The sequence below is a fragment of the Typopeltis vanoorti genome, chromosome 8 (assembly GCF_054136105.1).
Source record: "Typopeltis vanoorti isolate ZY-2024b chromosome 8, IOZ_Tvanoo_1.0, whole genome shotgun sequence".
Taxonomy (NCBI): Eukaryota; Metazoa; Arthropoda; class Arachnida; order Uropygi; family Thelyphonidae; genus Typopeltis; species Typopeltis vanoorti.
Genome location: NC_143556.1, coordinates 77954088 through 77979530, shown reverse-complemented (window position 1 = coordinate 77979530; position 25443 = coordinate 77954088). Strand labels below are relative to the sequence as shown.

Below are 25443 nucleotides of genomic sequence, written 5' to 3'. Positions count from 1 at the left end.
ATTTTACACTGTACCTCACTCTGGTCTAAGAATTACGCAATACAATAAGAAATAAAGCTTTATGTTACCAACCAGACGAATTCATTAGGGGATTCTTCTCATCAAGTCCTCTTGTAGGTTTCTTTCAGGTCATTTCATCGAGCTGTTGTTCCTTGCCTTGACTTCTTGAAGTTTCGGCATACACTGTTTGTCCTGTTGAATGGATGACTATGCTTGGACAAGCCCGCTATCTTGACCATATTACTGCCGTTGAACAACTCCCACTCGACTCTGTTGCCTCGAAGCTACGACCCACCACACGGAAAACCGCAGTTGGGAAGAAAACACCAAAACCTGAACCAGGAATGAAAAATGCAAAAAGACTGCAAACTCGCGTCACTTAGACTTTGATATGCTCCGTGTCTGTTCTCTCTAATTCGTCACTGATATGCAGACACCACCCAATTCTCCTTGCACACCGCACCTTTTCCTCTCATTGCATTTCCGTGTGGGCAGCTTGCACTTGCCTTGGATTCATATAGCAACTGCCTCTGGTCATGTTTATAATTGGATTACAATAGTTTACTCTAAACTCTGACCTTGTTGTTACAATGTCACCTCTACATTACCTTATTTCTTGTCAGTTGTTTAAGGACCATTTACAAAATATTTACATAGAAAAATTACATGAATGGACTATTATTACTATATATACAAGGATTTCTATTATTATCTATTTACAAGTAATTCTTTTTAGGAGATTTCCTTGCACTTCAGTTAAATCCTGAATGAAAAACTCCAAGATAATTTAATTGTTCATTCTGGATTTAACATAGGTTCCCCCTTCAAAGAAAAAATTTTTTTCACTGGAAAATTTTTCACAACCTCACTCACTCAATGTTTCTGGAGTAGACCCTCCTATTTTCCCTGGGTCTTAGTTTATATCTAGATTGGACAAAATTATCACTTCCATCACTGGTTATACCTCCTTTTCCTTTCTTGTTATTTACTGATCTCTCGTTTCCCTGATTTCGACTAGTAGGCACCCTGTATCTATAATAGATTGTGTCTAAATCATCAGAATTTTCATTTCCTTTTCCTTCTTGAAATTTCTAAAAACATTTCTTTCTAAACACAGTTCCCTCTGTGTTTAGAAAATCTGTGGCCTGTCCCTTAGTAGTTAACAACACCCACCAGATTTATCCCAATTGCTCTTGGATGAAATTCTTCCATGTCTTCCCTTGCTCTTTTCAGTTCAATGGGCAAATCATAGTTCAGTGTGCAGCAGGCCTCAGCAGGTTCTTTTACTTCTGAAGTGGAGGCCTCTTTTGAACCAAGTTGGTCATGGGTCATATTTTTTCTAACTTCTCCTATCTGTTCTGCTGTGCCTCCACATTGTATGCCTATTTTGACATGTTTCTCACCTCTGACTGAAGATAATGACCCTAGAATATTCTTATTGGTTTTCTTCCTTCCTAGAAGGTGTATTTCACCTTGAGAATAGTCACATGTAAATCTGTTCTTGTTAAGGAAGTCATTTCCAAATATTAGTTTAATGTGTGGGAGAGAAATTCTGGGCAGGATCATAAACTTATGCCGAACACATACAAATTAAACTCAGGCAAAAATACCTTCAAGAACATGGATCTTGTCACATGGATGGTTGACGTAGACACTCCAGATAACTTTATTGGCCTTCTAAAATAAAAGATATTATTTGAGAGACTAAAGCCCCTCACAAGGGGCTTTAGTCTCTCAAAATAGTCCCCTGCAGTGTTAGAGGCCTAGGAACCTGTGTCCAGTAGGGCATTACAGTGCTTGCCACAGATAATTCCCTTTACTATCAATTCTGGGGACTGGTTGCGGTTTCTCTGACCCTTTTCCCAAGCTCTGTTAGCATACATGTGGGAATTTGATCTCCCATCATAACCTCTGCTGGATTTTCGCTTGCTGTTGAAGCAGTTGCAAGCAAAATGTCCAGGCTTGCCGCAACTGAAGCATCTAGGAGGTTCTCTTCTGTCATCTCCTTCATGGTCCTTCTCCTGTTTCATAGGAGAGAGTGATGCATTCTGAGTGGTCACTTCAGCCAGTTTATTCATTACTGTGTCCAACCGGTCAGGTAGGGGTTGTTGCAGTCTTTCCACCTCTAACCTCACTAATTTAACAGTGTGATCAACTTGAGGGATGTGGAGCTCAGAGGTTTTTATGGACACTGCCGCTAGCCGGGTTAAAACAGTGTCAAGGCGATCCATAACTGGCTGTTGTAAACGCTTGACCTCTCTCTGAATCATCGATTGGGCCTCCTTTATATCCAACACACCATTTGTTAATTGATTTGTGTTGACGGAATCAGTTCTGTCTCCCTCACATCTATCAAATTTCTTATGCTTCTCCTTTTTATCATAAGATTCCTTCTCTGGCTTGGAGTTATCATTCGAATTACCTTCCCTCTTAATCAGGTTTACATAGCCAGTAGCAGATACGGGACTAAGGTCACCAAGCATTTGCTCTTTATCTCTCACTGCATTTAGGCACTCCTCTATGTTAGTTACTTTCTTTTTGTAGGCTGTTTCTCTGAGCTCTTGCTTCACTCCCATCCTGAACTGGTGAAAGATCGCCCATTCCAGGTGAGAGACTTATCCTCGTTAGATACTTGCAGGGAGTGAGCAAGGTTCGGTAACCTGTGATAAAAGTTAGTCGCATTTTCTCGGTCCTTTTGCATAATTCTCTGTAATTTCCATAAATTTGGACCAAGGCTTCTTAACCTAGAAAACTGAGAGATGAGGACTTCCTTGAACTTTACATAGTCTAATGTTTCTTTAAGTATGGGGGAAGAGTAGAGAAAATTCTTAGCTTTCCCCACCAGCTTACTACACAACAAGATTAGGAGTTGGAAGTCCATCCACCTCCCTGCCTTTCTCAACTCCTCGACGTAGCTAAAAAAAGCTAATACATCATCGTTCTCTTCTCTGAAAAACTGTGGAAAAACTTGAGGATTGATGGGCCTGACAAATTCTCCGTCATTCATGTTTGAACTTGATGGTAGGCTCATTCTTGTAAATAGATTTACAAATTTTCAATATTATCTTACACTTAGTATTACTAATTAAATTCCTGCACCAAAATCGTTTGATTTCCAGCCAAAAACCAATACTTAGATTTACAAACTTAATTCCTTTATGATTAATTTAGTAAATCGCACATCCTGTCGGCTGCACCATTGTTATTTCTATCTGTTTTAATTTTAATGTTGTTATTTGTTTACATATAACTAAAATATATTTCTATATTGACTACCTCTTAAAACTCTTTCAAAGATATTTCTTGTCTTGTTTAACCCTCAACTATATCCATTGTCTGCTGCTCCTTTGTTGTAATCTTTCGGGCTTCAATCTTAAATCGTGTACAAAGTCTTCAAACAAGGAGAATTCTTCCTGATTTATAAATTCTGGGGACAAGTCCTTTTCGGAATCAAGAAAATTTATTTGTTTAGCTGTGCCATGTTTAGCAGCGCAACCTGAACTAGGAATGAAAAAGGCAAAAAGATCACGAACTCGCATTGCTAAGACTTTTATATGCTCCGTGTCTGTTCTCTCTAATACGTCACTGCCGTATGACGTATGGTGCCATCCCTATACAAGAGAGAACTTCTTGTCAGGGATTTGACCTACAGATTGTCACGATTCCAATAAATCAACGTTAAACAAGCCCTTACTAATAGTTCTAAACGACAGTCATAACCATTTCTCTCGTTTTTACTTATATAGGTTCGCTATTTTTAGCAGGTGGTGCATTGGCTTGGAAGATCATACACGTATTTTGGGTTGAGAAACAAAGAAATTTATTCATTCTAAAATACAATGCATGTTAATCAAAAACTAAACTAAATGAAGGTCTCTAAAATCAATTATGCAAAAATTAATAAATATGATCTAGTTCACAATAGGTATCTCTCATTAGGTGATATTAACAAATCCAAACTGTCCTTAACCCGATTACTTAACACAAATATGTGGATGAATGCCCTACTTCTTTTTCAATTAATGCACACACAACATATCGATTTGAAACTAACCTTAAACTAATGACAATTCCTGTAATTCTGCACTTCTATAACTATAAAGATCCTTGTTAGAGGAATAGGTACTAAAATCCTAAAATCTGTCTTCACAAGTCCGATCCACAGGAAATTTTACACTGTAGCTTACTCTGGCCTAAGACAATAAGAAATAAAGCTTTACATTACCAACCAGACAAATTCATTTGGAGATACTTCTCGTCGTGTCCTCTTGTAGGTTTTTCAGGTCATCACCATATTCATCTAGCTGTTGTTCTTTGCCTTGACTTCTTGGTGATTTCAATCATAGATCACTTCTTTACCTTATGTCCAAGAATCTGTCTGGCAGAATCTTGGGTACAGCTGGAGCTATACGAAGTTTCGGCATACGCTGTTTGTCCCGTCGCATGGATGACTGTGCTCGGACAAGCCCACTGTCTCGACCATATTGCCGCCTCTGAACGACTCCCACTCGAATCCGTCGCCTCGAAGCTACGACCCACCACACAGAAAACTGCAGGAGGGAAAGAAAATACCAAAACCTGAACTAGAAATGAAAAAGGCAAAAAGACTGTGAACTCACGTTGCTAAGACTTTTATATGCTTTGTGTCTGTTCTCTCTAATACGTCACTGATATGCAGACACCACCTAATTCTCTTTGCACACCGCACCTTCTCCTCTCATTGTGTTTCTGCGTGGGCAGCTTGCACGTGCCTTGTGTTCATATAGCAACTGCCTCCGGTCATGTTTATAATCGGATTACAATAGTTTACTCTAATCTCTTACCTTGTTGTTACAATGTCACCTCTACATTACCTTATTTCTTGTGTTGTTAAAGGACCATTTAAAAATATTTACATAGAAAAATTACATGAATGAACTATTATTACTATATATACAAGAATTTCTATTATTATCTATTTACAAGTAATTCTTTTTAGGAGATTTTCTTGCACTTCAGTTAAATCCTGAATGAAATATTCAAAGACAATTTAAGTGTTCATTCCGGATTTAACACTACCCCTTCTTTTCCTTGATTGTCATTGCCTGAATATAACATTTTGTATTTATTGCTCAGAAAGATCTCACCAGTTTTTGTCTTTTTTTTGTTTCAGTCACCCCTATTATGTCAATCTGGTACTTATCTAATTCCTCAGCTAGCTCCATTTCTTTGCCATTTAGGCTTCTTATGTTGATAGTATCGATCTTTAACTCTGGTGATGTTGAGTTGGGGTGTGTTTTCAGATTTGTTCCAGTAGCTGACTTTTCGCTGTTCACCCTGGTTCCCTGGCGAAAACAACGGGGGCCTTGTTTAACCAGATGTCGTCCCAGCTGGCATGAAATTTTGTCATGTTATCAAATCATTTTGTATTTTGGTTTAAGCTAATAAGAATACAGTTTGGTCGGCTGAATCCCAAATTGCCAGCCCATCCTCGTTCGTTCAGTATCCAGGTAGATACCGAACAGGGTGCACCAGGAAAAGGTAAGGATTGTACATTAGGTCAGAAGCCCTGGTCGGTTGTCTGCATTCCTTTAAAGGCTACGTGGAGGTCTCCCCCTTAGTTATACAGCTTTGACCCTTAAGCACTCCAACATAATTTAGTATAACTTCATTTACTTGCATTTTGGTATTAGAGGATTTAAGAATTTAATTGTTATCCAAATTAAAAGTTAATTATATTTCATAACTAATGAACTGATGTGTACAGTATTTTTGATAAGTGGTTTTTGCCAAAGTTATCGCAAGATTGATGCTAGGCTTACAAGTTCTTGCAAAATTTGTATTAAATCAAGGTCGCCTAGAGTATATTTTGTACTCATTCTGGAAAGGGGGGCTACTTTGGACCATAAGATATGATTCAGAGTGAATCATATCTTTACACACACACACACCTATCTATCTATCTATCTATCTATCTATCTATATATATATATATATATATATATAATATTTAAAATAGCAATTTCAAAGATTTTAACTAATAAAATTACTATACAGTAACGGAATGAATGTAGGAAAAAAATTGTAATTTGTAGAATTTTGTGAAATTTGTAGAATTTGTTGAATGTGTGCTTGACAACTTTCTTTATATAATCTTCATTTTTATTTCATTCATCTTCAAGGCCTGCCTAACTGGGTTGTGGGAGCAGCAGCTGCAAGAGGAACTTCCAATGGTTATGATTCTCTGCCACCAAGCTCAGGTGTTCTGTTGGGACTCCCAAGCGTGTCCACCCAAGGTTTTGGATATAATCTATCCAGTGAACTGCTTGGCCTTCCACGTGGCCTCCCACCCTCTGGCTTGGCAAAGAGGGCTTGCTGGGGGAGCCTCTCTTGTGGCATTTTGACCAGGTGCCCATACCAATGTAACTGTGATCTCTCAACACGGAGAAGCAATGGCTGAGTATTGAGGGTTTCCCGAATTGCAGAGCTTCTGACTGTCGGGTCTTGTCAGCCCCACAACCCCTCGAAGGAACCTCATTTCATGCCATTACCCAACTCTCATGACCATAAGTGAGGATGGGGAGATAGACGGTATTGAAGACAGCCAGCTTTGCCTTCTGGCTTAACTCCCGCTTCAATATTACTAAACGGCCAAGCTCCCGCAATATTACGCTTGCTGAGCCAATCTGAGTATCTAGCTCTTCATCCCACTTTCCATCACTCGTGAATATGGACCCAAGGTATTTAAACTTCTTCACCTGCCTCAGTGGGACTCCACTCACATGTAGAGTGTACTGGGATGGTTGTCTTGAGACCACAAATGGTTCAGTTTTGGCCACACCCATCTTCATTCTGGCTTCTGCACAAACAGCTACAAACCTATCCAGGATCTGCTGGAGGTCATCTGTGGAAGCACTAAGCAGAACTAGGTCATCTGCAAAAAGCAGACATCCAATGCTATCTTCGAATTCTGACACACTCATTACTTCGGCTGTGCCTATCATCCAGTCCATAAATATTATGAAAAGGAGGGGTGACAGAACCCACCCTTGGCAGAGGCCAACGGTGACTGTGAAAGGTTCAGACTTTGTGCTGTTTACCCTGACACAAAACCCAGGGCATTCATACAGGGACTTGAGGGCAGCTAATAGTTGGCCATCCACTCCATACTCTGTACTACTTGCCAAAGCTTATCCTGAGAAACCCGGTCATATGCCTTCTCCAAGTCCACAAAACATGTTTCGACAGTCTTAGCATATTCCCAAGATTTCTCAAAGACTTGCCTTAAAGTGAAGATTTGGTGTTGTGCTTCTACCAGGACGAAAGCCACATTGTTCTTCCTGGAACTTTAACTATGCTCCTGCATATACTTTCCCAGGCAGGCTGAGCAGAGAGATGCCATGATAGTTGCTGAATCTCTCTGGTTTCCCTTCTTGAAGACTGGTATTATTATTATACCTGTCTATCATTGCTTTGGTGCTCGCCCAGATATCCAAGCAGCCTGACACACTCAAGTCAGCCAGAGAACTTAAGGCTTTTAGCATTTCGAGCCGAATTTCATCATCACCAGCAGCCTTGCCTGATTTTTGCGATTTTATTGCTAAATGGACCTCTTCTGCTGTGAGACTAGTCATCGCCTCAATCTGCACCTCTTGGATGTCCACAACTGCTGGGCGATCTTGGTTAAGAAGGCTCCCAGAGTATTCCTTCCATCTGTGGAGGATATCCTTCTCGGTTGTTAAAAGTGCACCATCAGAAGCCTTAATTGCCCTTGCTATGCACGATTTCCTCCCTCGAAGACGGCGGATGGTTTGCAAGAATACTTTGTTTGCATTTGCATAGGATGAGGCTAATCTTTCTCCAAAGGATTCCCAAACCTTCTGCTTTGCTCTTTACTGTTTTAGCAGCAGCTTTTCATGCCTCAGTCTACTGGAAATGCATCTCAGGTGACCTGACCCTAAGCCATGTTAGGTAGGCCTCCTTTTTTGCCTGACAGCTTTTTGGACCTCTTGGTTCCACCAAGGTGTCCTTTTCTCACCGCCCATCACCACACCAAGCCACTTTCTGCCACAGCATGAGAGTGCAGAGGCAGTGACAGCAGTTCTGAACTGCTCCCACTCTCCTCCTCAACATTTGCAGTATGCTTGGGATTCTGTTTGAACCTTGAGGAAATGTCATCTGTAAAATTCTTCCTCACAGCCTCATTTTCCAGTGCCTCCCATTTCCCGCCAGGTAGCTGCTTAGGCCTACCAGCGTTGATGGTAGCATCTGGTTTCTGAAGCCGTAGAGTGTAGACAACAAGGTGGTGGTCAGTTGACAGTTCTGCCCCTCTCCTCACTTGAACGAACGTCGAGCACTGAGGAAAATAGGTCTGCTGAGACTATAAAGAAGTCAATCAGAGACCTTTGTCCAAGTGTATCCCTGTACTAGGTATACTTATGGACTTCTCGGTGTTGAAAGAAGGTATTCATTATGGACAAGCTGTTAGTACAGCAGAAGTCCAATATTGTCAACCCATCCGCGTTAAGGTCAGGGTCTCCTCCCCCTCCTCCCCCCTCCACTTCTGGTCATCTGTTCTAACATGTGCATTGAAGTCACCCATTAGCAGGACTGATTCCATGTCTGCCACCCTGCCAAAAACAGCATCCACTTCCTCCAGGAAGGCAGAGTATTCTGATTCCAGATTAGTTGCATCACAGCCAAGTTGTGGTTTTTCACATGGAGCCTTAACACACATACCTGTCCCCCCCCCCAATGGGATCCACTCAGCAACCCAGTCTGACAGCTGGGGACTTGTGAGTATCCCACACCCACCTGAGCAGACTGTCGGGCTCACACCAGAGTAGTAGAGCTTCACCCATCATCCAGGTCGACAGTTCCATAGCCTCTCCTCTTGGTCGAAGAAAGCCCGACTAAATCTAGTTGGTAGCTCTTATATAATCTTTCAAGAAGAAAATAACTTTTGTTCCAGTAAATTTGTAAGTTTTGTTCCGGAGAATTCTGTATTTAGTGGATAAGGCATGGCCAGCTAAACTAGACTTATGGGCAAATGGGTTGTTCTGGTCAGATTCATCAAGAATATATTTTACTTTAACAGTCTTATACATCTGGTTTGCTAGTCATGCCTTATCCTCTAGGCATAGAATTCCTTGGAACAAAATTAAAGTTATATTCTTCCTGAAAGATTATGTAAAGAAAGTTGTTTGCTCACATTCATAGTCAAAACATCAACAAAAACAATTGCCTTAAACTTTCCCAATTTTGGAAAGTCATCCTAAATAACACTCATCATTCCTGTGTTTTGCAATATTGTAATTATTTAAATTTTTTTCTCTGAATACAAAGTCATTTTTTAGTGATGACTTAATCTACAACTGTTGGTAGCAGTTGATAGCATATATTGTCACATGCTTGCAATTTTAAGTGTTGTTCTTATTGTATTTATCTCTTCCCATTTTTATTGATAATGATTAGAAGATCATATTACACTTTAATGGAATAATTACGGCATAAAGAGAAATAATTAAACAACAGGTTTAATTGATTCAATATTTATTCTGGCACAGAGATATTTTCAGGAATGCGATTAGAATTGTAGAAATACACAGACAAGTGGAAGAAATGAGATTAGAATAAATGAAGATTAAAATCTTATGAGGTAGACATCCTCTATAGGTTCTATTGGCTAGTCTTAGATGTTGGACGGGAGGCCTACGAATTAGTTTCCCAAATCTTGGGAAGTTTAATATGACCATATTTATTAAAATTAGCTTGGTTTTTTAAATCTGCTACTGATTCTAAAATGCCTTTCAAGTTTTTATTTGCTGCAACGGAGCGTGATGGTTTTCTTCCATGTGATTCTGTGCTAGGCAACCTAGCCAAAAATTCTACAAATAATAAATATTTTTTCTAATGCAAGTGTTATTCTGTTATTGTATAATAATTTTATCTTGTCAGCCAATCATGTTTTGATGTGTGAATCTAAAGATTTTAAAGGCAGTGACATCTTCTGTCATTAATGTTTTGCTATTTACTATGCAGCCATTTCTAACATTTGAAAATATCAGTATGTATTAATCACAATGTTCATGAAATAAAGAATGAAATTTGCAGCATATTTTCTTGTAAATATTCAGTTGTAGATCACTTTTGGATAAAATAAAAATAAAATAAACTATATTTGAGCAAAAAAAAAATAAATAAATCATTTCTAAATCAAGCTGAAAATTGTCAACATTTCTAATTATTTTTCTTTTTTTTTTTGTTTGCTTTAATTGAAAATAGGCTACAAGATACAATTATAGTGATGATGAGAAGTTTGGCTTAATTGAAGTAAGTTATTTTAACTTTATTGGATATTATTTTGTGAATATTACACTTGTGTGTCAGTCATTTATTAGCCAGAGTTATCAATTTTGGTATATTGCAATATTTCAGGGATCCTGGATCTTACTACTTGATTTTGGTAAAAGCACCACTTGCTAACATATTAGGATAATCGAATAATCTAAGATTGTCCATGTGTGTTGGACAATCTTATTACTCATACAGTATTACTCATCATTCTCATGCATCTAGATGGTGCAGTATTTCTGCTTTTTTGAGTCAGTTTTTTATATCAATCCTCATGCAAGAATGCATTGCAAAACCTATAACACATCATTGCCATATAAAGAAGCCTATGGAAAATAATGTAATGCACAGTTTCCTATTTATATTTCTTAACTTATCACTTTCATGAGGACCACAGAAGTAAAGAAGGTAAGCCACAGCTTACCTTCTTTACTTCGTGTTTAAGATGTTGTTAGAGACAATTGTAAGAGAATATAATTATCTGAAGTATGAAGTGTCACTGTTAATGATTTTTCACTTATATCTCTCAAAAAAAAAAATTATAAGAACAATCCTTCACAAGGTTTTGAAATTCTTCAGAAAACAAAGATGTCTCACCACCTTTGAGGTACTGCAAACTAATTCACAACAGCCTCCCTTCCACTAAAAAGTTGAAGAGAATGATTCTTTTGAAGTAACTTGCAATAACACAACTATGCCCATGACTTTCAGAGGAACTTTTAAGATGATGTCATGTAGAAACCTTATCTCAAATTTTCTCAGTTCTAGATCATGCAAAGTAACATTAAAAATAAATTAATTAATTAAAGTACTTTTCTGGTATCAAGCCCTAAAGCCAAATATGCAGCATTTGCTGGTTAGCCTCTGCACTACTTATAAACATATGGGTGAAAGATTCACATGTTGACTTTTAGAACAGTTTGTTAAACTTTTTTCTTGGCTTTCTATTCTCTATTGTTTGTTATTTAGTTTATTTTTATCTTATCATACAATAATTTATTGTTTCTTGATTCTATCCTTTTGCTTACTTAAAGCCTTATGTAATCAGATTCTTACTGGCTGCGCCATTGTCGTGTCGTTCCTTCTTTCTTTATTACGTGTATCTAATATCTTTCTCGTTTGATATCTCGGGACAACTTATTCAAGTTTAGCCTTTCTTATTACAGTCGCAGTATCAAGTTCTATCGCGTATGTCTCTATGTTAAATAGATTGCATCATTTGTTATGCGATCCACATTGGTAATAAGCTTAGCCTTGCGTCTCGTTTCTTTTATGCTCCATACGTAGCTCTTTAAGGGCCACGAGAAGATTACCCCTTCTCTGAATTCTATATATTATCCTGATTACTCAAGCAAATTTATTTTTTCACTGCGCCAGCCTGAGCTTTAAAGTTAGAGATAGGCACTGCCTTTAGGTTAATTATAGAATTTCAGGTGCTGCTAACAATACAATTAAATTCCTAGAAACTTGGGCTCTCTGGCATAATTTTACTCTTATTTGCAGTCGTGCCCTTACTTTCAATTGGGGTATTCCTGCAGTCTCACACGTACTCAGGTTCGATTTTTTATGAAGGGTCAGAGTCAGTCAACATGATCAGAAACACATATAATTAAAGAATCAAACATTTATTAAGTTCAATTAGTGATACTACACAAGTTAAATTGATCATCAAATTCTAAAGTTAAATCACTACCTTTCATTCACTCTCTCAGTCTTAAATAAATTTTAGTATTCTACTTCAAGGTGTCAGCAATTCAATGTCTCAATAACTCAATAAACATATTACATTTATGATTACAATTCATTTTTAACACTAAGTTCAGAGTATTATCAGCAATTCAATGTCTCAATAACTCAATACATATTACATTTATGATTACAATTCATTTTTAACATTAAGGCACTTTAACACATTCTTCAAACTCTCTCAGAACAAACATAACAGAATCTCTATCTGGTCGAAAGTTCCTAGAGTTCGTTTCATGAAAACATAGTCATTTTTTTTAGATCTAAACTTTTCACTCTTTCTTCTAATACAAATTTCAAATTTCGCTCTCTTAAATGTTAGTCAATCCCTTATTCTCATACTAGAATAAGTATCCTCACTTATTCTAGCCCAAAAGGGCTAGAATAAGTGAGGATACTTATCTATTCTTTTTCTTCGGTTTCCTGCTGTCCTTCGTCCTTTGTTTCGAATCTGGTTGTCTCGATTTTTAACGCCACGTGGGTTGCACGCACTCACTTGGGCTGGACACTATGCTTCTGCCTAGGTTTTTACATAGATGAACTTCTCACTACAGCCTGCGGTTTAATCTTGCCGAAACTCTACTACGGTGTCATACTGAACTCTGTCGTAAGTCAGCACTCGGAGAGAAAACTCAGGAACAAGAAAAAACGGGGGTCATTTTCTTCCGTGTCGCGGGTTTTATTCGCTCTCCTAGAGCGCCACTTTTTTGAGTTTGAAATTTCTCATCATTTCACCCATTGGTCTCCGTTCGGGTGACTTCACCAATTTACATACGGGACTTCTTGGTTTGGGGAACGTATGCGTCATTGTGCCTTCTAAGATGTAATGCCCGCGGGTATTTCTCTGATGTTACAGTATTTAGGGTGATCTTTGCCATATGTCGTTGAATAGTTCGCATTCTTTCACTTGCATTATTTCATTAACAATTCCTCACTTATTTTGCCCTTTTTTTCTCACTTACATTTATGCTAGACACTTAGGTATAAAGTTTTAAAATTCACAAATTATTATATTAGGAAGTTGTTAAAACAAAAAACACATTTTTACTGCTAAAAGATAAGTATGCAAGTGTGATTTTATGTAAATTGTTAGATTCTGGAATGGTGATGTCAGGTAAATTCTGAAGTCGCCTATTTCAGATCTAACAAGTTTCAAAGTGTGCCATCAATAGCAATGCATACTTTTGACCTCCTTCAACACATTTGTGATTGCTAAAAGAATAGTGTTGAAGATTTCTTTACTAAATCTCTTTCTTTTAATTGAGACATAAATTGATAGTCTAATATGGATTACTTACATAAGATATTTCCTTTATTCATAATATTTAGTTGAACATGCCATGAGTAATTTCAGTATAATTTATGGCATAACAAATAATAAAACGAATAACACTGAAGAAGAAGAGTAATTTTGCTTAACACAATGGAGATAAACATACAAACATGTTCAGATTTGTATGTTTTTCAACAGCAGACTGAAGTCACTTGATAATTGTTCTCTTTCAATGCTGTCTTATAGCAGAGAGGGACTTAAACATTCCTCCTCTGCAGTAGTTTTATTCAGTCTAAAAGCAGCTGATCTTTTAAAACACTTAATAAACTAATTAATATTATATGTTTTTTTTTTTCACTCTCAAAAGATACTGCAAATGTCACTGTTTTATTTGAAAGTGATACAAAATTTTTAAAGTGCACATAATTTGACCAAATCCGACCAACCAAATAACTTATGAATGTTAATCAAAAATGAATATCTCTTATATATAAGAAAGATAGAAACACTTATAAGTTACTAAAGGGATTCTATTAGATTGACACAAAAGAAATTCTTCAATACATGGGGAGTAGGGGAGAAAAACAAGGAGTCACACTTGGAATTTGTCTAAGAGTGTGGTTAGTAAGCATGTGCAGACTAGGTTCTTTACTTTGAGAATGAGTGGAATGGATTGCCAGAGGTGGTTGTGAGCACCCGCAACAGTGAATAAATTTAAGGAGATGTATGATAGTGTGGATTTCCTGCAATGAGTCTTTTGACTTCATGGAGTACCTGTATAAATAATAATAATAATCACACACACACACACACACACACACACACACACACACACACACACACACACACACACACACACACACACACACACACACACACACACAAAGGCAAAGAAAGGGGTGGAGATTAGGAGGAATAAGCAAGCTGCTAATTAAGAATGAAGACAAAATAACATAAGGAATATGATAATATACCTTAACACATTTACACCAGGCAGTGTCCACACAAAGTCGCTTTACCATATGTATGTCGCTTCCAAGTTGGGCATGTGCCTTTTCACCAAAGTTTATATGACATATTAGTTGCAACTTTTTCAGTAGAATTTTATTTGCAAAATTAGTATTTATGAACTTCATAATGATATTAAAAATCTCAAATGCAAACTGAACTAATTTCAAGTTAGATTCTTCTTCTCTTCAAGGATTGGGCATTTTCCTGTTCCAGCTTCACTGGTGGTCTTGCACCTGGTCTTCCTCTCTCTTTCTTTCCCATTGGTCTATATTTATTGACCTCTATTTGGTAGACAATATCTTTCCATCCTAAATAGATGCTCTTTACATTTCTCTCTATATTTCTTGATCTTTTCATTTACATTGTAAATATCTAGCTCTCTTCTGATGTCTTTATTTTTCATATGGTCCAGTTTTGTGCATCCTTTAATTGCTCTTAAAAATCTCATTTCTGCAGCTTTTATTTTACTTTCATCTTTCTTTTTAACAGTCCATTCAGAGGGGGAATAGCTAATACCTTCATAAAATTTTAGTTTTTGGTTTTTCATCTTTTTTTTTTATTCAGTATCCTTTTAATTGTTTCACAAATTTTCTGAAATGTCTTTATTTTTTCCATCTATATCTTTTAGATATGTTATTTATGCAGGCCTAAATAATTACACTGTCATCTGTTCTCTTATTTTATTTTCTCTGACTATTTTTGATCTAACATGATCTCAACCCTAAAATGCCATGACTTTTATTTGCTTTGTCAAACTTGTTTTTCTTGCTTCAGCAGTATAGTGTCTGTTGGGAATGGACTGTTTTTCACGATGTAAGAATGTTTTCATTTTTCACGGACACGAGTAAAAATTCATCTATTTTTCCTATCCCATGGGGACAGGAAAAATAGTGAAAAGCTTGAGAAATGAGCTGACCTAGTTGCAGCCTCATTTCCCTTAATCCCTTGATTTAAAAATCGAGACATAATTGGAAGACATTATAATAATTAATAATTATGGAAATCATTTACATAAATGAATTATTTATTTCTATAGAATGTGTGTGTGATGTGCTATCAGCTGCAGGAGGATAACTCCATCTACATTAATAGATATCAAGGAATAAATAGAATAAAATATTTTAAGGGTATTACTTCTGGAAAATTTCCATGTTACTCCTCTAGATAAATATTAATTTTTATGGTCATTTAATATTTTTAGTTTTAATTTTTAAATATTTTAATTTTAAATAATTCATTAGTTACAATTTTTATGAGATACATGAATGGTGAGTATCAGTCAGATAAATTCCTGAAATTCAGAACATTTAATGCAATCATTTTTCAGAGCCTTAGTAGCTTGATCTAACAACCAGAATGTCTAAATTTGGTAGGAAGACTAATTAAAACATGGGAAGAAAGATTTCACAAAAACAGACTTTTATCCCAGTAGCAGTCATAATTCAATAGAGACACCATTAATAAGCTCCGTCACATCAAGCATGAAATCTAACAGCAATGGTCTAGTCTCTGCAGGGACTGTAAAGAAAAAGTTGTTCTTGCTCAGCTTTGAATAGGTCATAGTCATTTTATCTTGTCTTGTCAGGGTCATCTCCTTCCAGGAAGTTGACTACAATGTGCTTTCACTATGTATGGTTTTGTGCTTCTCTCTCTACATTCTTCATAAGACAAAAAGATCCTGTCCTTGATATTTCCCATCCAATCTGTTCTTTGTCTTCTTCTGCCTTTTCCTTGTATCATTTCTTCTAAAAGTGTTTTTTGTATGGATTCATGCCTTATCAAGGTAGGTGGTTTTCCTTTCTTTAAGATTTTCAACAGAGTCCTTTCTTCTCCGATCATCTCTAAATTAGTTTTTTTGGCAGTCCATGGGACTCTAAGAATTTTTCTGAGGATCCACATTTCAAAGGTTTTTGGTTTATTTTCACATTATTTTGATATTGTCCAGGTTTCTGCTCCATATAGCAGTTTGACCATACATAGCATTTGGACAGCTTAATTCTTGTTTTTGTGTGAATTTCCCTTGAGGTCAGAATGTTTTTCATGCTAATGAAGGTTGATCTAACAATTTATATCCTTCTTAATATTTCCTTATCACACTTTCCATTCTTTAATTAGTTGACTACTTGATCTAAAGCAGGGATGCACAAACTTGTTAAAGCCAACGGCTGGCTGCATAGTTCCACTGTTACTTATGGGAGGGCCACCAAAAAAAAACTTGAAAGTTATCTACCATATATTGTTTATTTTATTTATACCTATCATAATTGTTACAAAAAAGGTAATAAAAAGTAAGTGAATTTAATTTGATGCATGACATTGCATTGATTTGACAATTGTTTTGATATTTGGTTCGAGTTTTGTAGTAGCCAACCGCAAAATTGATTCTAAATTTTCATCAGTCAAGCGGTTCCTATTTTTCAATTTGTTAATATTCATGACTGAAAAGTTTGTTCACAAATATATGTTGAGCCACAGAGGCTTGCACATTTTAATGCATCATCTAGCAACCATTTATAATTGTTTTTATCGACACAACGATAGAAGTTTAATAAATTGCCTTCATTAAATTTATTTCGCAGGCTCTCATCGTTTTGAATGTTGATGAGTTCAAGCTGTGCTGATTCGGGTGCATTTTCAGGCAAAATGGCAAAAGGATTGCTAAATAAATCTAGCAACGGTTTCACTTTTTTTCACAATTTTTGATATGGTTTGTAACAAGTTGTCAAGTCATATTTTTTTAAGATTTTTGTTAACTTTTCAGAGGTACCACGAATATAAGGAATAGTGACAGATTTAGAGTAGTCCTTGTTGTGGAAGGGGGGGGGGTTAACTGGTTTTAATATTTTTTGGATTTTATGGGGGTTGTATCCATTGGCTACAAAGGTGTTAAGAATATGAATAAGTTCAGTAGTAAGGGCATTTTTATCGGAACTGATTAATTTTGCCCTGTTATATAGGGTTTTTATAATCCCATGTTGTTGGGAGGGGAATGGTGTGAACGCTGGTGAATGTATCTACACATACAGAAAACTTACTTGTATGTGTAGGTTTTCTGTAAACTGAAAAAGCCAGAGATCCATTAGGCTGTTTTGTAATCAGAGTATCTAGGAAAGGGAGACTGTTATTGTTTTCTTTTTCTAAGGTAAACTGGATCCTGGGGTGTTGATTGTTTAGATGTGAAAGGAAGTTTTTGAGTGTGTCTAGGCATGCGGCCAAATAGCGAACACATCATCTACATAGCGTAGCCAAACAATAGGTTTAAGTGGGGCCGAGTTTAAGGCTTTTTCTTCAAAGGTCTCCATAAAGAAATTGGCCAGAGGTGGGGAGAGTGGAGAATCCATGGCAGTACCCTCTATTTGTTTATAGAATTTTCCTTGCCAAACGAAATAGCCTGAGTTCATGGTGAACTGAAATAGGGCTGAGATATCGGGAGGAAATTTGCCTTGGATGAGGTCCAAAGTATCTTTGAGTGGGACATTGGTGAATAAGCAGGAGACATCAATACTGACCATTATGTCAGTGTGTTGGAGTGAGAGGTTTTCTATATTGGCTTTAAAGTGGGCTGAATTTTTAATGTGTGAAGGTGGTTGCCAGTATATTGTGTGAGCACTTTGGCTAAATGTTTGGCTAGTTTGTATGTGGTGGAATCGATGCCGTCCACAATTGGACGCAATGGCACATTCTGTTTATGAATTTTTGGAAGTCCATATATTCTGAGAGGTCTAGAGTTAAAAGGTTTTAGCTTATTAGTAATTTCCACAGGCCAAGAAGTAACCTACGTAAGGAGCCTATGGAGTGTTCTGATTTGGGAGCTGGTAGAATCATATTCTACAGGGAGGTAAGTAGACCTATTTAATAGCAAGGAGGATAGCTTACCTGTGTAGTCGGTTTTGTTTAGAACTACAGTGGCATTTCCCTTATCCGCTTTAGTAATTATTATTTTACTGTTAGAGCTTTGAATTCTTCTTTAGAAAGGTTGCATTTTGGAGGCTTAGCTTTAGGAAGAACACTGGCTGCATCTAGTCTGATATTGTTCGCAATATGGTTGGGAAGGTTGCAGATATTACGTTCTAATTGAATCATTATTTCTTCAGAAGGGATTTTTTTCGGTGTTATAGTGAAGGGAGAGAGCGCTGATGGCTTCAGGGTTAGGGATGGCAGGTTTATTACTGTGTTGAGAGACAGTTGAGGTTTGCTAACTGAGTTCTTTTTCAAACTTTCAAATTTTTTGATGTGCCGACAACGTACTTCTTGAAATTCCTTATTTGCAAACTATTAACAAAATTCTCTACAAGACCTCAATAATAAACAAAGACAAACCAGACTACAATAAAACTATAACCATTCCTTACATTAAAGGACATCAGATAAAATAAACAGAATACTACAAAAATACAACCCCAAAGTCACCTTTAAACCTCCTGCAAAACTAAAAAGCTTTCTCAACTCATCCAGTGACCCACTCCCTCCACTGGCCCACCCTGGAGAATACCGTGTTTATTGCACCTGTAACATACCATATATAGGAGAAACAGGATGCACAATTCCCATCAGAAGAAAAGAACATAAACGACACATTAAATATAATAATTATAGTGAAGCTGGCCTTTCTGATAATGCCCTGAACACCTTACATAGAATTGACTGGAAAAGCACTAGTTGTCTACATCACACCAAAATATGGTATGAGTGCAAATTTAAGGAAGCCTGTGAGATTATTACCAACCACCCCCAATCTGAACAATAATGATGGTCTAAAAATCCCAAACATATGGAAGGCATATATTCGACCTATGGAACCTTCCTCTCTAAGAGCAACTATAAACAGGACTGTAGAAAATCCAGGATTCCAAATCAAAAATAACAACTGTAATGCTAAAAACAGGACATCATTGTTACTGAAAGAAAACTATCTGTAAGAAAGAATGTTTATTCATGTTATCATAAATAGAATTTAGCTTGATGTAGTTTATAAATAATTAATTTTTTTTCCCCCCACTAGAGGTCATTCGAGTAGAATAACTTATGATCAGTTCATCGTTTCTGTAGCTTACTGTATGTAATGTAACTGTCCTATATATTTGTATATGCTCCAGATGATGATCGTAATATGAAGATCGAAACGTCGGGATATTAAAAGAGTTATTTATAACACAAACATAAGAGTAAAGTCCATAATTTCTAAAATGAATGCTGATCATTGTGTAACACTAAAAGAAAGGAGTAGATATTTGAATGACTCCTATTTATTTTTTCTATCAGTCCATTTGACTTCACTGATACAAGCAATGTCAATTTTCATTGTTTTAAGTTCTTGTACAAGGTTATCTAACTTCCCAGCTTCACATAAGGTCCTTACATTCCATGTTGCAAGCCTGAAAAGAAGATTGTAATAGTTGGGATTTACATGTGTGTGCACGCACGCACCCACACCCACACGCGCGCACACCCACACACACATACACACACACAGAAGAATGAGTTCGACAAGAATTGTTAGTTAGGATTATATAGAAATTGTGACATGATAGTAATCGTAGATTAATATCACGTGTCTTTTTTTAGATATTTTTCAAATTTGTGTTTGTAGAGTTCAGATATATATGATTTCTATTGTAGGTAATAGCAATGATCAAAGGACTGCAAGTTCTGATGAGCAGGATGGAGACTGTTTTTACTGATGCCATTCGTAGACATGTATATGCAGAATTACAGGAATTTGTTCAAGTGACTTTAAGGGAGCCTCTACGTAAAGCAATTAAAAATAAAAAGGATCTTATAAGGAGGTACAATCAAAACCAGTTAATGTTCATACCTTCATAGATACATGTACTTCTATATAAGTACTTCTTTTTCTATATTTACCATGTTGATAAAAAAATATTTTTTGTGCAGCATTTTTTTCCTCCCTTTTGGATATTCATCCAAAAAAACAGAATAGATTATAGAACAGAAATCTCATTTTAAAAAAATCAATTAAAAAAAATCCATTATTTTCATCTCCTCCTACCTTTAATCCTTGTACTATCCATTTGATATGTTTACATGGATACAAAGCATAAAATGTTTACTTTATTTCATCCATATATCTGGTTGGATGGTTAAGGTGGGTGTATTGGATCCTGTGATAGCAGTAAATAGTTAAGTTTACATTAATGATGATCTACAAATGATGTCATCTATTCACTCTTCATCAGAATTCAGCAATCTGTCATTTCTTATGTTTGATCAACTGTTTTATATCTTAAATTTTCTTACAAAATATAATAAATTTATTTTAATCCTTTATCCTCAGTCCTGAAGATATTTTCAAGCACAAACTTTGTTTGCTTACACTTGGATAAAGGATTAAACTAAATTTATTATAGTCTAACCAAGTGCAAAATAAACTTCCAATTTCTTACAAAATTTTCATATCCACTAGTCGAACACTATCTTGTGTAGTGTACTATACTACACAAGATAGTGTTCGACTAGTGGATATGAAATGCTAATCTGGCATTTTGGTTAATTTCTCTCTTATTCCATATAACTTTATTCATCCTGCTAAATCAGACTTGTCGAATTGGTCGGCTCAGTGGTTAACATATCTGCTCTCCAACCAATAGGAGGTTAAAATCACACAATGGGCAGTGGTGTATGTGATTGTCTTTAGATCATAGATGCATTTCATCACTGGGTATAAGACTGCCCACTTATTTGAGGCTTGATATGATTTGAAAAATTTTGATGTTTGGTCTCTAGCATTGATCTCTAGAATTGAGTTTACAGACTAGGTAAAAAATTACAATTAATGAAAAAATAGGAAAAAACCTTAGCATGCCCGTAGTATTTTATTATTATTATTATTTTTATATTGATTCCATGCATGAGAGGTCGAAAGACCTACGAGCCCATCAGAGCAATGTCGGCGGTGCAGATGAGGACTCAGAAGTTTGACATTTATTTTGAAGTTCTTCTTCTTCGTCTATGATCTCTTATGCTTTTAAGCGTCGAGATTTTGCCAAAGAGATTTCCATGCCGTCCTGTCCGAGGTTTGTTGTTTTGCTTCTTTCCAGTTAATTCCCTTCTTTTCCAATTTTTCTTTAATTTCCTTTTGCCAACCTTTCCTGGGTCTGCCTATGTTTCTTTTTCCTATTTTCTGGCTTTCGTATACAGTTTTTGCTATTCTTCCTTCTTCCATTCGATTGAGATGTCCAAACCATCTCATTTGGGCTTGTGTCATGAATTGATTCAGAGGTGCAACTTGAAGGCCGTCTCTTATGGTTTGATTTCTTATTCGGTCTAGTCTTGTTTTTTGTGCCACTTTCCTGAGATATTTCATTTCAATTGTTTGTAGTTTATTTCTGATTCCTGTTGTTAAACATCAAGACTCACAACTGTATGTTAATGTTGGTAGAAACACTGGATGGTACACTGCCATTTTGGTATTTTGGGTGACTTCTTTCTTATCTAGGAGTGGGCCTTTCATTGCATAGAATAGCTTTGTTCCCCCTCTTATCCTGTTGTTAATTTCTGTGTAGAGTCTACCATCTTCTTGTATATATGATCCCAAGTATTTAAAGGAGTGGACTTGCTCCAGTTGGTGATTCTCTATTTTTATTATGTGTTTTTGTTGGTTTCTAGATATGATCATTGTTTTAGTTTTGTTTATATTTATGGTCATATTCCTTTTCTTTGTTTCTTCATACCAAATGTTGATATTGTACTGCAGATCTTCAGCTGTATTTTCTAGAATCACTACATCATCTGCAAAAGCCATATGTGAAATCCTGGTTTCTTTCAGTTTCCTGTATCCTAAGTGGAATTTTTTTGTTTTTGTTTGGCATGCCTTTAAAATTTCATCCATTACTACGATGAAGAGAAGAGGGCTGAGGATACAGCCTTGCCTCACTCCTACATTTGTTTCAAATTCTTTTGATCTATTATCACTGGTTCTTACATAATTTCTATTACTTTTGTAGAGGCTTTGTATGGCTGCTATTAAGTTATCTTGTATCTTGTTTTTCTCTAATGTTTGCCATATTAAGTGTCTGGGAATGCGGTCGAAGGCCTTTTCAAAATCTATAAAACATGAATGTAGCTCTTTTCTATATTCCAATGTTTTCTCTGATATTTGTCTAAGACTGAAGATAAGATCCTGTGTGCTTCTATTTTTTCGAAAGCCATATTGCATTTCATCCAGTGTGTCCTCTATTTGATTCCTAAGCCTCGCTTCTAAAATGCAGGTATATAATTTTCCTGGAACGCTTAAAAGCGAAATTCCTCTATGGTTTTCACATTTGCGGTTGTCTCCTTTCTTAAATTATAGGGATTATTATAGCTACTTCTCAGTCTTTGGGAATAATTTTCTTTTTCCATACAACATTGAATAGGTGTAAAAGAAATTTTATGGCTTTCGTTCCTAAATTCTTTACCATTTCTGGTGTTATTTGGTCATGGCCTGCTGATTTGCCCAGTTTTATTTTATTTATTGCTGCTAACAGTTCATTTGCATGAATTTCTTCACTCTGATCTTCTATTCTTCACTCTGATCTGATATTCTATTTTGCTTGTGTGTCTTGCTCTTAGGGTGCTATTTTTTCCGTGTCCTGCATCTTCCCATAATTCTTGAAAGTACTGTTTCCATCTTTCCATGATGTCTTCGGAATTTGTGAGTAACTTTCCATCCTTATTTTTGATAAACTTTATGGGGCATTCTTTCTCTGACCTCATTCTTCTTCAAACATTATAGAAGAGTTTTTGGTTTCCTTTAAAATTTTGTTCTAAAGTATGTCCGAAGTCTTCCCAGCATTTTCTTTTCACTGCTTTCACTAAGGTTTTAACTTTATTTCTTTGGTTGTTGTATAGTTCTCTATCAACCAGCAGCTTTGATGTTATATATCTCTTCCATAATTGCTTTTTCTTTTTAATTTCTTCTTTTAGTTCTTCAGTCCACCAGGGTGTTTTATGTTTCTTCTGTTTATTATTTGATGATACACCACAAATTTCTTTGCTTGTTTCTAGAAGAAGTGTTTTGAACCTGTACCATAGGTTTTTCTACATCTTGGTCTTCATATATCTCTTTTTCTACTTCTTTCATCTTCTCTTCTATTTTACTTTTATACTCAATGGCTGTTTCTTCTTTCTTTAGTTTGTAGTTCTTTATCTTAACATTTATTTCCTTGCTACTTTTTCTACATTTTTCAACTTTTATTTTATGGATTGTTTCCAATACTAATAAGTAGTGGTCACTGCCTATTTCAGGACCTCTGTAGACTCTTGCATTTTTTGTATACTTCCAGTACGATCTGCTTATGATGGCGTAGTCGATTATAGATTTTTCGTTTCTATTGGGCTTATATGGGTTCCTATCTTCCCTGGTAAACTTATGGATTATATAGTGTTGTACTATCTTACCTGGGTAGGTAGTGCAACTCGTAGCAAAGGTGGAGCAAGCTACCAACACTCTTATCCCAGTATCTCCCATAATGCAAAACACATATCCTTGTGGATATGTATACTGTTATGCATTAAGGGATTGGCCACTACCCTGACTAGTTTCGACCTTTATTGAGGTCTCTTCAGTGGGAGAGTCTCTTCTATATTCAGTCCTGAAGATATTTTCAGGTTCAAACTTTGTTTGCTCTCACTGGGGATAAAGGATTAAACTAAATTTATTATAGTCTAACCTAGTGAAATATAAACTTTCAACATCTTTCTCTAAATCAGAGTAATTTAATAAAAAAAAAAAAAAGGTGGCAAACCTTTTGGCAACTCCTATAGGTAAAGATGACCTTGCTACTGCTTCTGCCTGGTATCTCCAACTCTGGGCCTGGCTTCCACTGAAGAGACCTCAATAAAGGTCGAAACTAGTCTGGGTAGTGGCCAATCCCTTTAATATATGCATAACAGTATACATATCCACAAGGATGTGTGTTTTGCATTATGGGAGATACTGAGATAGGAGTGTTGTTAGCTTGCTCCACCTTTGCTACGAGTTGCCTTGGTGTTGTACTACTTACCCAGGTAAGATAGTACAACACTCTATTCAGTCCTGAAGATATTTTCAGGCGCAAACTTTGTTTGCTCTCACTGGAATAAAGGATTAAACTAAATTTAACATATAATGTACAACCAGAGAGAGAGTTAGCAATCCTGTCACAGCCATCAGAAAACAGACCATATGATGGAAACTAACTTGATGGACCTTTATTAAACATAATGAATAGTCTTAGCGGAATCAAGAGCAAACACATGGGATTCTTCAAACTTTTCCGAGGCATGTGTCCAAAAGTGGGTGACATAAACAAGATCACCTCTTAATCAACAGTGGCAGAATCCACTTGGTTATCATTTGTTAGTTGAGAAGTTTACAGGCAGCATAGAAGTTGCCTGTTAAAGTTTTCTCTGTTATTCTGTTATGAATGGATTCAACATGTGCTAATTTCCAATCTGCAGGAAATATATCAGTGTGATACTAGAGAATTTAAAAAAAAAAAAAAAAAAAAGCAATAGAATTGGATTTCACTCTGGATACAGACCTTTATAGTAATTGGAGAAATGTCTCAGACCAGAAGATTTTTTAGTATCCAATTTGAACAGAATTCGTATGATCTCCTCATTGGGAAAAATGGAAGATGGAATTGAATGTCAGGTGTCTAGAATGATAGAAGAAAATTTACCAAGTTCCAAGAATTGGAGGAAAAAATAAGAAAGTAGGAGATTGTCTTTTTCCATGGATAATGATAAAATAGATCCATCTGAGTTCAAAAGAGATTGGAAGCAGGTTCGGACTTTTGTCCCAACCTATTTCTATCTCTTTGGTCCTTTCAAAATCTGTTTTGGATATGTTGATAATTGCTTGACTATGTTCAGCTTTAGCACAAATAGAAAAAGAAAATGAAAGTTTTAATGAAAGCCAATTGCGCTATGCTTGTCTCTCCCTTGGCACACCTCTTAAAGAACCTTTAGTTAAGACACAAGAATGTTAAGTGGAATGGAAAATGAATGCTTCCATAACAATAAGAATTGTTTAGTGATTGTTTTCATTATAGATCTTTTGGATCCAAAGACTGGAAAGATAATTTAACCAAGAAAAT

The 25443-nt window shown here is 36.2% G+C and overlaps 1 protein-coding gene across 1 annotated transcript in view; it reads left to right on the top strand.

Moving 5' to 3' along the window:
* The window catches only part of Cyfip (Cytoplasmic FMR1-interacting protein Sra-1), a 452821-nt gene that overhangs the window by 174285 nt on the left and 253093 nt on the right, over nt 1–25443 (top strand). Inside the window, exons 11-12 of the mRNA XM_090396405.1 lie at nt 10264–10311; nt 19982–20148. Of these exons, the coding sequence (XP_090252531.1) occupies nt 10264–10311; nt 19982–20148 (215 nt within the window). The remainder of the gene's footprint in view (nt 1–10263; nt 10312–19981; nt 20149–25443) is intronic.